The sequence below is a fragment of the Borostomias antarcticus genome (genome assembly GCF_949987555.1).
Source record: "Borostomias antarcticus genome assembly, chromosome: 24".
Classification (NCBI taxonomy): Eukaryota; Metazoa; Chordata; class Actinopteri; order Stomiiformes; family Stomiidae; genus Borostomias; species Borostomias antarcticus.
Genome location: NC_140257.1, coordinates 15,253,913 through 15,266,534, shown reverse-complemented (window position 1 = coordinate 15,266,534; position 12,622 = coordinate 15,253,913). Strand labels below are relative to the sequence as shown.

Sequence of the window (12,622 nt, the reverse complement as noted above, 5' to 3'; positions counted from 1 at the left end):
CACGGGACAGAAGATCTGGGCTTGGAGGAGGAGGAGGATGAGGAGGAGGAGGAGGAAGAGGAGGAAGAGGACATGACAGGGACCGAAGCTGGAGCAGACACTAGCATGCGTTTTCCTGAGCTAGGACAAATGGCTGGGATCTTAGAGGAGGGTAAAGCCAGGAGAGAGGGACTACTGCCCCCCCCGCCAGCGTGCCTAGCGCTCCTGTTAGCCTGCAGACGGACGGACGGACAGGGACACGGGGTGTCGAGAGAGGCGAGACGCGGCCGTTAGTGATGACGCTTCACAGGTACGAGTAACAACAACATGACAATAAAAGCCCTTGAACTTGAACTTGTTAGCATCATGTCATAGAAGAAGCGAACAGTGCGCTTAAGGAAGAAACGACAGATATAAGGAAAGCACGAGATCAGGATATTACTGGGCTGTATATTTTTCACTATCTTGGAACAATACACACACGTCAGCGTTCGCAGCTGGGGAGAATATATATGGAGTTAGAATTAGTTAGGATTACAATCTCAATCGTAGAAAGAATCACAAAAGATAGGCTTGAGGAGGATGAGTAAAGTGAATATCTATCCTCATCTCCTGCTGCATGCTGGGAGAGGGTGTTGGATGTGGGCTGGAGGATGTAGGGTGTAGGATATAGTGTAAAGTGTGTGTAGGTTGTAACTAGGGTGTAGGTAGGGTATAGTTTGTATGGTGTGTGGTGTAAGGTGTAGGTTATAGGTTTTAGGGTAGTGTGTGTAGGGTGCAGGTACAGAGTAGGTAGGTTATATGTTCTAGGGGGTGTAAGGTGTAGGTTTTAGGGTGTATGGTAGTGTGTGTAGGCACAGTGTAGGTAGGTTATATGTTCTAGGTCGTGTAGGGTGTAGGGTAGTGTGTGTAGGGTGCAGGTACATAGTAGGTAGGTTATATGTTCTAGGAGGTGTAGCGTATAGGGTTTAGGGTAGTAGGTGTATAGGGTGTAGGTAGGTCATAGGATACAGTATGTATGGGGTAGGGTAGAGGGTGTGCAGGGTGTAAGGCATACATTATAGAATATAAGGTGTAGACAACGACCATTTCACACACTTCAACCACAAACAGGTCCTCCAGTCATTCCCAGTCTCCATCAGCGCGTCACACAGACCGCTGTCCTGCACTGAGGAAGTGACCGGAGCTCCTCACAGTGAAACTACCTGTCGGAACTGCCGCTGGTTGTCCTGCAGGGCGGGGCCCTTGGCCGGCTTGTCGGGGGAGCCGGACGGGCGCTGGACCGACCTGGACAGGCTCAGACGTCCAGACGAGGGAGAGGAGGCGCTCTGCTTACGGTCAGACAGATGGGAGACAGACAGACAGACAGACAGACAGACAGACAGACAGACAGAGAGACAGACATACAGACAGAGAGACAGACAGACACACAAAGGTATTAAACCATGTCTGAGAGCTGAATCAAGATGCTGTCCTTGAAACGCATGCAAATTGATTTTTTAAGAGAGAGAGAGAGAGAGAGAGAGAGAGATTTGTAGTGAGAGGGTGCTGTTAGCATGCTTCGATAAACCAACGACCCCCATTGCCAACACTGAGAACAAGCTCCACAGACGACCACATCCGCATTTCCGGTCGTGTTCAAACGTGTCACACAGTTTTTGAAAGATGTCGCCGATCGCCGTTCGACGGGTTGCGATTAGGAGACAGAAAGACCCGTCACAATGTAGGAGCCCAAAGGACTACAACGACACGTTAACCAAGAGAACTACAATCTGGTCAGTCGAGGTCGACACACAGACAGCCGAGCAGGACCTGGAAGGACATGTTAATTCATCCTTTAGAAGTTAACTGTTAAAGCACATTTTTTTGTTATCCCCGTACATTCAGAGGTTAAGGGACGCGTTAACCCCTCGTGGTCGTCGGTTAGAGGGAGAGTGCACCACACAGAGGCCCAGCCACCCAGCCAGAGCGACAAACGGGGGGGGGAGGGGCTTATGAGCGTAAAGTAGACCTGTTTCCTGGCGGAGGTGGCGGGGGTCGCTTTGGGGAGCTGCGATTTGGCCTTCTTAGACTGCGGGGGCGTCGTCAGGCCCTTGGACACCTGAGGGGCGGGTCTCTTGGAGGGGCTGCCCTCCCTCTCCCCTCGGGTCCGGGCCTGAGGGGAGGCGGGGTCGGCGGCGGGGTCGGACGCCGGGCTTGGCGCGTCGGGCGGGAGGCCCATGGTGTCCACGGTGATCTCCAGCTGTTTGATGGTCTCCTCCAGGCTGCTGATGGAGTTGTACGCGCTCCGGCAGAGCTTCTCGGTCCGGCTCTGGGAGTTCGTCCTGGCGGGAGGGCCCGGCGACAAAACGGCGTCGCCGCCGCTGCTGATCTCGAACCTGTCCGTCTCCGTCCTGGTCTCCTCGCCCGCCCCCTCCTCGTACACCACCACCTGCACCGTCTTCCTGCCCGTCCTGCTGCCCGTCCGGAGGGCGTGGCTAATGGCCGCCAGCTTGCTTTTGGGGAACTTGAATCTGAACCTCTTCTTGCCCTCCTGCTTGGCGCCGTCGGCGGTCTCCGGCCGGCCCGGAGACGGGCGGTCAGGCGCGGCGTTCCCTCGTAGAACCGCGGCGTCCTCCGCAACGTCCTCCGCGACCCCTCTCTCTCCCTCCGCCGCGTCCCCGTTCGGCTTTACCCCGGTCGGGCTCCTCCTCTTCCTCGCCGCCTCTTCCTCCCCCTCCTCCTCTTCCTCGCGGATGCACTGGCGAGGCGGCAGGATCCTGTCCAGCTCCTCCTCGCTCTCGAAGATGGTGGACAGCCGCTTGTAGGCCGAGCGGATGTCCATGGGCTCGTCGAAGATGATGATGACGGGCTTCCTGTCGTACTGGTCGTACGGCTCCGCCTCCACCCCCTCCTCCCGCCGGTCGGCGGCGACGGCGGCGGCGGCGCTCACGGTGACGGTCTGGACGTGGGACGCGCCGGCGCTGACCAGCTCGCGGTACTCGCCCCTCGACAGCGACTGGACCTCGCTGTTGGTGATCATGAAGGCCATGTGGTCCGACGGAGGCGGGCCCTCCTCGTCTGATTGGCCACCGCCCTCCTCCTCCGTGTATCCGGTACGCCCCTTGGATGACCTCATCGCCACCTGCTCCTGCCGTTGGCTGTCCTGGCGGTCAATCGCACTGGGAGTGGGAGGGTCAGGACTGAGGGGAATCTCCTGACCCTGCGCCAGCGATGGCGAGGTCACGGTGGCGACCGGCCGAACGTTGACCTGCTGGACGGCCGTGGATTCGTCCCGCTTCTCCTCGGGGCCTGATATTGAGACAGGCGCCTGTTCAGCCGCCTCCTCTGCTTGAACGGGGTCCTCCGCCTCTCTCTCCGCTCCCGAATTCTTCTCCCTCCCCTCCGGCGCGGACGCCGTTCTCTCCGGGTCGGGGCGGCCATCTTGGATCTCTGACAGATGAGGGGTTAGTAACTCGGGCTGCTGGGTTATATCAGGAGGGTTATGATGACCGGCCACCTGTGACGAGAGCGCCGTCCCCTCCTTGTCTTCCGATTGGTCGGTCACTCCCAACGAGACCTCCTCATTGGACAGCCGAGACGTGACGTAATACAAAACCTGGAACACAGTACGGTACAGTTCTCCGTCATCAGAAAGGCTAGCGGCCGCGTCGGGAAGCAAAGCCCCTGGACCCCCCACCCCCTCGGCTCCTGCGTAGATCTCAGCGGACTGGATGGGTTTAAGGAGGATGGTGAACATTGCTGCCACCATCTTGTTTATACCAATCCCAAGTCCTTTCAGATCTACACTAGCGCCGAGGTGGGAGAGGTCAGGGGTCATTTCTTGACCAAACCGTGCATGTGGACCGGATCTGTGCAGACTGCAGAGGACAAGCATCTGGGTCACATTTCAGCAAGTGCATTATAAAATGCATTATTATTATTATTATTTAGAGGAGTGGACACCTACAGTAGCAGCCAGGAGAAAAACGAGTGTAGTTACCCTAGGATGGAAGAGGATGGAGGTCAGTAACTTGCTGTGAGTGGATGGATCAGCCAAGCAAACATTAGTACCAAGAAAATCCCAAGAAAATTCATCGGTCAATCCCTTGAGAACGGACGAGCGTGACACAGAAAGACCGCCAGACAGGACCGCCCTGTCACAGTGATCACATCCGCATGTTAGTTGTGTGAAACTCAATCAATAACATAATTCAAAAGAGAGACTTGGGTTGGGAGTTGGGATTCCGTTCGGCAACAGCGCCCCCCAGTGGTAAACACGTCTTTATTCAAGGGGACATTCAAACATAAGCCCGGAGCAGACAGACAGACGCTCAGTTAGGTCAGTGAGGTAGTGATGCAGTGAGTGAGTGAGTGAGTGTTAACCAGTTCACACACACACACACACACAGCGTGTTAATCCCGGGGCGCCGCTCTGGGTCGGTTACCTGTGTGTGTGTGGGAGAGACAGGGGGCGGAGCCTCTATCTCTCTGGCCAGGGAGCCAGACTCTGACAGGTCGACCACACACCTGGCTCCTCCCACCTCCCTCACAGAGCACTTCTGAAACACCTGAGATGGGGGAGGTCAAAGGTCGCCAGGGGGGTTAAAGGGTGTTAAAGGCCACAAACACCATGTGTGACCCTCTATGCGTAGGACAGAAATCGCTGAGGGCGTCAAAAATGGAAGACGGCTTTCCACACTGTATCTCCACGGTGATGCCTCTGTCGACCAGCAGATGGCGACACCGGTCTACGTGGTGATGAAACCTGTACTGGGGGATGCTAAGATGAACGTATTCACCTGCAGCTCCTTCATGAACTGGTCTTCCTCCTCCTCGTCCTCCTGGTGGGCGGTCTCCGAGGCGGGCGCAGCAACCTGATTGGTCTGGGGCTTGGGTTTCACCTCAGGGGGCTGTCTGATTGGTTTAGGCTGAGGGACCACAACTGCCTCGTCCTCTTCCTGATGTGAGACAGACACAGACGGTTGTTGGACCGACCGAACACACGCACACACACACACACGCACGCACACACACACACACACACACACACACACGCACACACACGCACACACACTCACACACACACCTGTGTGGCGACGTGTTCCTTGCGGGCGGTGTAGATGACCTCTCCTGACCTCCCGGTGGTCAGGCCGGGGCTGGCGGGGTAGAAGAAGCGGCGAGGAGGCGGCGGAGGCGGAGACTTCCCGGTCTTGTCGAGGGTCTCTCTCTCTCTCCTCTCCCCGTCCACGCCGGGTCGCCCGGGCTTCTCCGCCGTGGCGCCGGGGAAAACGGCACCGGCGCCGGGGGGGGGCGGGGCCTCGGCCGGGACGGGACACTGCGGAGCTCCCTCTGACAGAGAAACACACACACATACGCGCACACACAGACGCACACACACACACGCACACACACACACACAGACACACACACGAACAGACACACGCACACACGCACACACACAGATACACGCACACACACACGCGCGCACACACGCGCACACACGCGCACACACGCGCACACACACGCACACACACACACGCACACACACGCACACACACACACGCACACACACACACACACACAGAGGTTTACAGAATTAGCTACAATTGCAAACCGGTCCTGCTGAGCCTTAAAACTCAATCATCCTGTCAGTCTGACTCAAATCAACGTATTTAACTAAGTTACTTCTTAGTCCTGTAAGTTTTCTGGAAGTACAGGACTACGTACGTTACGGAGAAAAGAAAAGAGTATCTTGTTCGAATTGCCCCCGAGCAGGAAAAAATATAAGCAGCTGGAAGTAGTTTTAAAGCGCTCTCACAAGGCGTTCGTACGACACCGTCTTTCTGACCTGGGGCGGCTGGACCTGGCGGGGGGGCGTCCAGCTCGTCCGGCGGGGTGGGGGTCAGGTCTGAGACGGGCCGGTCCGGAGCCTGGGGGGGCTGCTCCGGGGGCGAGGGGGAGCAAGGATCCTCCTCTTCCTCCTCCTCCTCCCCGGTCTCGGCGACCTCCAGGTCGGGGATGGCTCTCATCAGCCTGGCCTGCGCCTCCTGGAGGATCTGCTCAAAGTCGTCGGAGGAGGAGGGGTGAGGGTCGCCCTGTCTGGCCTCGCCCCCCTCCCGCTCCGCAGCCTGGGGAGGTCGGAGGTCAGAGGTCAGACGATGAGGAAAATACCTGATTCTGTCAACATTTTGACTGAGCTGATCTTTGCGCGGGGAGAGAGATGACTGTTACTATAACTGATCAGAGACCAGCAACATTCCTCTACAGAGACCACGTGCTGAACACCCATCTCGTTAATGAAATAAATTACTTTGTGTGACTTCACCAACTGCAGTAAAGCGCGACATGCGATGTGATGTAATGTAATAAAAACACAACCGGCACGGCTACCGACCTCGGCGCCCGCGGCGGTCTCGGCGACGCTGGCGGGGGGGGAGGGAGAGGGGGAGGGGGCGTTCCCGTCCGCTCCCCGGGGGGCCGCCTTCTTTCGCAGGGCGGGGCTGCCCTCTCGACTGCACGGGCTGACCTTGGAGACGAGGGGAGTAGCGGCGTTAATCGTCGAGCGGTTTTAACGTTTTAAATGTAAACGTGGCAGAGAGCTGTAGCCTGATTCAACAGTAAAAGTCGTTTTTCAAAGTATGCTAATATAGAGTCGTTTTGAACAGGTCATTGAATCGAAAGGAGGCAAACAATTTTGACGGTCCTGGAAGTAACCTTGGCGACGGTGGGCGTGTCCGGTCCGTGGGTGGGGGTGAGCGGGGGGGAGGCTTGGTGGTGGTGGTGCGTCATGGCGGTGGGGGCGGAGTGCTGGCACGCCACCGTGGCCGCTGGCGAGCTCCTGAGTCGGTAGGCGGCGACCGGGGAGGCGGGGGCGCCGGGGGGAGTGGCCTCGGGCCGGGCAGCGGGGGTAGCAGGGGGGGGGCAGGCGGCGGAGCGAGGCTGGGGTCTGGGGGAGGGCGTGGCGGCAGCGGGTCTTGGGGGGGGGTCCACGGCGTCTGACCTCTCCTGGCCCTCCACGCTCGCCTCTGGGCCGTGGGGATGGGTCTCTGTCACACACCTGGGGAGGGGGGGGGGGGGGGGGCAGCACAACTTCAAGTCAAAGTTTATTAGTCAAATAGTCTTAAATCGTTTTTATTATTAAACAGTCTTAATAATAATTATATATCCATGTGGTTTTATGCGCAGACGTAGTCGCTTGCCCAACTAGCTACGTAACTAGTACGTTACTGCTTCGTTCTGTCATTCATTATGCAATTATTGTTAGTCGCTTTGGATAAAACCGTCTGCTAAATGACTGTAATGTAATGTAATGATCAGCTGATTCAGTGCATAGTCCAAGTAGGGGAACTGTGGCTTCCAACAAGTGGTGACACGTAGGGCCCTGCTGGGATCTGCAACCACAAGGCTAACCGCTAATTAACAGCAGAGCCGGGAGGATTGATAGGACTAGGGAATTCCCATCGACGATCCATCCTACCCCCCTCCCCTCCCCCCCCCGGATGTTTTCCCGTTTTCTCCCAATCTGGCAGCCAACTGCACCCGACATTTTGTCCAGATGCCCCATTTTTATTGTTAGGAGGGCACACGACCACGCCAGGTTGTATTTGACCCTTTTCGGGACGGATGGTCGTTAACGGGGGTCGACCTGTTACCTCCTGAGCTCGCTCAGCTCCTGGGTCAGCGCCTTCACCCTCCTCAGCATGCTGTCCATCTTGTGGGGCTCCTCCTTCAGGAAACGCACCGCCTCCACCTCCACCCTCAGCACCGAGCGCATGCGCCCCTGCAGGCCCGGGAACTCCCCTGGAGGGGCGTTAAGGGGGCGTTAAGGTTAGGGCTGTCCCCTGAGGTTCAGCTGCTGCTGTACCGTACTGCTTCTGAATAGACCGGCTGTAATTACCAACGTCAGTCGAAGATTGTAGATAAAAATAAATTTATCTACAATAAAAATGCCTTAGAGTATAAGTAAGTATGGCTTTTTTTTTTTCATACCAAATTTATTTTTAAATACAATCTTCATGAACATTCACAGGTATATAGGCCAAGCAATTCTGATCATAGATCTGCCACCCAGGGGTGTCTAGTCCATTACCAGGCCGAGCGGTGAACAATTTAATTATGTCCACCTGAAAAAAAACATAAGGGGTATGTATGGCGTTTTTTTTTTCAGACCAAATTTATTTTTATCTACAATCTTCATGAACATTCACAGGTATATAGGCCAAGCAATTCTGATCATAGATCTGCCACCCAGGGGTGTCTAGTCCATTACTAGGCCGAGCGGTGAACAATTTAATTATGTCCACCTGAAAAAATACATAAGGGGTATGTATGGCATTTTTCTTTTCAGACCAAATTTATTTTTATCTACAATCTTCATGAACATTCACAGGTATATAGGCCAAGCAATTCTGATCATAGATCTGCCACCCAGGGGTGTCTAGTCCATTACTAGGCCGAGCGGTGAACAATTTAATTATGTCCACCTGAAAAGAAACATAAGGGGTATGTATGTATGGCTTTTTTTTTTTCAGACCAAATTTATTTCCATCTACAATCTTCATGAACATTCACAGGTATATAGGCCAATCAATTCTGATCATAGATCTGCCACTCAGGGGTGTCTAGTCCATTACTAGGCCGAGCGGTGAACAATTTAATTATGTCCACCTGAAAAAATACATAAGGGGTGTATGTATGGCATTTTTCTTTTCAGACCAAATTTATTTTTATCTACAATCTTCATGAACATTCACAGGTATATAGGCCAAGCAATTCTGATCATAGATCTGCCACCCAGGGGTGTCTAGTCCATTACTAGGCCGAGCGGTGAACAATTTAATTATGTCCACCTGAAAAAAAACATAAGGGGTATGTATGGCATTTTTCTTTTCAGACCAAATTTATTTTTATCTACAATCTTCATGAACATTCACAGGTATATAGGCCAATCAATTCTGATCATAGATCTGCCACCCAGGGGTGTCTAGTCCATTACTAGGCCGAGCGGTGAACAATTTAATTATGTCCACCTGAAAAAATACATAAGGGGTATGTATGGCATTTTTCTTTTCAGACCAAATTTATTTTTATCTACAATCTTCATGAACATTCACAGGTATATAGGCCAATCAATTCTGATCATAGATCTGCCACCCAGGGGTGTCTAGTCCATTACTAGGCCGAGCGGTGAACAATTTAATTATGTCCACCTGAAAAAAAACATAAGGGGTATGTATGGCATTTTTCTTTTCAGACCAAATTTATTTTTATCTACAATCTTCATGAACATTCACAGGTATATAGGCCAAGCAATTCTGATCATAGATCTGCCACCCAGGGGTGTCTAGTCCATTACTAGGCCGAGCGGTGAACAATTTAATTATGTCCACCTGAAAAAATACATAAGGGGTATGTATGGCATTTTTCTTTTCAGACCAAAATTATTTTTATCTACAATCTTCATGAACATTCACAGGTATATAGGCCAAGCAATTCTGATCATAGATCTGCCACCCAGGGGTGTCTAGTCCATTACAAGGCCGAGCGGTGAACAATTTAATTATGTCCACCTGAAAAAAAACATAAGGGGTATGTATGGCATTTTTCTTTTCAGACCAAATTTATTTTTATCTACAATCTTCATGAACATTCACAGGTATATAGGCCAAGCAATTCTGATCATAGATCTGCCACCCAGGGGTGTCTAGTCCATTACTAGGCCGAGCGGTGAACAATTTAATTATGTCCACCTGAAAAGAAACATAAGGGGTATGTATGTATGGCTTTTTTTTTTTCAGACCAAATTTATTTCCATCTACAATCTTCATGAACATTCACAGGTATATAGGCCAATCAATTCTGATCATAGATCTGCCACTCAGGGGTGTCTAGTCCATTACTAGGCCGAGCGGTGAACAATTTAATTATGTCCACCTGAAAAAATACATAAGGGGTATGTATGGCATTTTTCTTTTCAGACCAAATTTATTTTTATCTACAATCTTCATGAACATTCACAGGTATATAGGCCAAGCAATTCTGATCATAGATCTGCCACCCAGGGGTGTCTAGTCCATTACTAGGCCGAGCGGTGAACAATTTAATTATGTCCACCTGAAAAAAAACATAAGGGGTATGTATGTATGGCTTTTTTTTTTTCAGACCAAATTTATTTTTATCTACAATCTTCATGAACATTCACAGGTATATAGGCCAAGCAATTCTGATCATAGATCTGCCACCCAGGGGTGTCTAGTCCATTACTAGGCCGAGCGGTGAACAATTTAATTATGTCCACCTGAAAAAATACATAAGGGGTATGTATGGCATTTTTCTTTTCAGACCAAATTTATTTTTATCTACAATCTTCATGAACATTCACAGGTATATAGGCCAAGCAATTCTGATCATAGATCTGCCACCCAGGGGTGTCTAGTCCATTACTAGGCCGAGCGGTGAACAATTTAATTATGTCCACCTGAAAAAATACATAAGGGGTATGTATGGCATTTTTCTTTTCAGACCAAATTTATTTTTATCTACAATCTTCATGAACATTCACAGGTATATAGGCCAAGCAATTCTGATCATAGATCTGCCACCCAGGGGTGTCTAGTCCATTACTAGGCCGAGCGGTGAACAATTTAATTATGTCCACCTGAAAAAATACATAAGGGGTATGTATGGCATTTTTCTTTTCAGACCAAAATTATTTTTATCTACAATCTTCATGAACATTCACAGGTATATAGGCCAAGCAATTCTGATCATAGATCTGCCACCCAGGGGTGTCTAGTCCATTACAAGGCCGAGCGGTGAACAATTTAATTATGTCCACCTGAAAAAAAACATAAGGGGTATGTATGGCATTTTTCTTTTCAGACCAAATTTATTTTTATCTACAATCTTCATGAACATTCACAGGTATATAGGCCAAGCAATTCTGATCATAGATCTGCCACCCAGGGGTGTCTAGTCCATTACTAGGCCGAGCGGTGAACAATTTAATTATGTCCACCTGAAAAGAAACATAAGGGGTATGTATGTATGGCTTTTTTTTTTTCAGACCAAATTTATTTCCATCTACAATCTTCATGAACATTCACAGGTATATAGGCCAATCAATTCTGATCATAGATCTGCCACTCAGGGGTGTCTAGTCCATTACTAGGCCGAGCGGTGAACAATTTAATTATGTCCACCTGAAAAAATACATAAGGGGTATGTATGGCATTTTTCTTTTCAGACCAAATTTATTTTTATCTACAATCTTCATGAACATTCACAGGTATATAGGCCAAGCAATTCTGATCATAGATCTGCCACCCAGGGGTGTCTAGTCCATTACTAGGCCGAGCGGTGAACAATTTAATTATGTCCACCTGAAAAAAAACATAAGGGGTATGTATGTATGGCTTTTTTTTTTTCAGACCAAATTTATTTTTATCTACAATCTTCATGAACATTCACAGGTATATAGGCCAAGCAATTCTGATCATAGATCTGCCACCCAGGGGTGTCTAGTCCATTACTAGGCCGAGCGGTGAACAATTTAATTATGTCCACCTGAAAAAATACATAAGGGGTATGTATGGCATTTTTCTTTTCAGACCAAATTTATTTTTATCTACAATCTTCATGAACATTCACAGGTATATAGGCCAAGCAATTCTGATCATAGATCTGCCACCCAGGGGTGTCTAGTCCATTACTAGGCCGAGCGGTGAACAATTTAATTATGTCCACCTGAAAAAAAACATAAGGGGTATGTATGGCATTTTTCTTTTCAGACCAAATTTATTTTTATCTACAATCTTCATGAACATTCACAGGTATATAGGCCAATCAATTCTGATCATAGATCTGCCACCCAGGGGTGTCTAGTCCATTACTAGGCCGAGCGGTGAACAATTTAATTATGTCCACCTGAAAAAAAACATAAGGGGTATGTATGGCATTTTTCTTTTCAGACCAAATTTATTTTTATCTACAATCTTCATGAACATTCACAGGTATATAGGCCAAGCAATTCTGATCATAGATCTGCCACCCAGGGGTGTCTAGTCCATTACTAGGCCGAGCGGTGAACAATTTAATTATGTCCACCTGAAATAATACATAAGGGGTATGTATGGCATTTTTCTTTTCGGACCAAAATTATTTTTATCTACAATCTTCATGAACATTCACAGGTATATAGGCCAAGCAATTCTGATCATAGATCTGCCACCCAGGGGTGTCTAGTCCATTACAAGGCCGAGCGGTGAACAATTTAATTATGTCCACCTGAAAAAATACATAAGGGGTATGTATGGCATTTTTCTTTTCAGACCAAATTTATTTTTATCTACAATCTTCATGAACATTCACAGGTATATAGGCCAATCAATTCTGATCATAGATCTGCCACCCAGGGGTGTCTAGTCCATTACTAGGCCGAGCAGTGAACAATTTAATTATGTCCACCTGGAAAAAAAACATAAGGGGTATGTATGGCTTCTTTTTTTTCAGACCAAATTTATTTTTATCTACAATATTCATGAACATTCACAGGTATATAGGCCAATCAATTCTGATCATAGATCTGCCACCCAGGGGTGTCTAGTCCATTACTAGGCCGAGCGGTGAACAATTTAATTATGTCCACCTGAAAAAATACATA

General features: G+C 49.7%; 1 protein-coding gene across 1 annotated transcript in view; it reads right to left on the bottom strand.

Annotated features, from left to right (window-relative positions):
• LOC311325590 (sickle tail protein homolog) overlaps positions 1-12,622 on the bottom strand; it is a gene marked incomplete at its 3' end in the record, with an annotated part of 54,022 nt that overhangs the window by 2,529 nt on the left and 38,871 nt on the right. Inside the window, exons 12-21 of the mRNA XM_084458311.1 lie at positions 7,614-7,761; positions 6,676-7,018; positions 6,356-6,487; positions 5,810-6,089; positions 5,048-5,310; positions 4,761-4,919; positions 4,407-4,529; positions 2,713-3,688; positions 1,991-2,622; positions 1,174-1,307 (exon numbers count right to left, since the gene is read on the bottom strand). Of these exons, the coding sequence (XP_084314437.1) occupies positions 1,174-1,307; positions 1,991-2,622; positions 2,713-3,688; positions 4,407-4,529; positions 4,761-4,919; positions 5,048-5,310; positions 5,810-6,089; positions 6,356-6,487; positions 6,676-7,018; positions 7,614-7,761 (3,190 nt within the window). The remainder of the gene's footprint in view (positions 1-1,173; positions 1,308-1,990; positions 2,623-2,712; positions 3,689-4,406; positions 4,530-4,760; positions 4,920-5,047; positions 5,311-5,809; positions 6,090-6,355; positions 6,488-6,675; positions 7,019-7,613; positions 7,762-12,622) is intronic.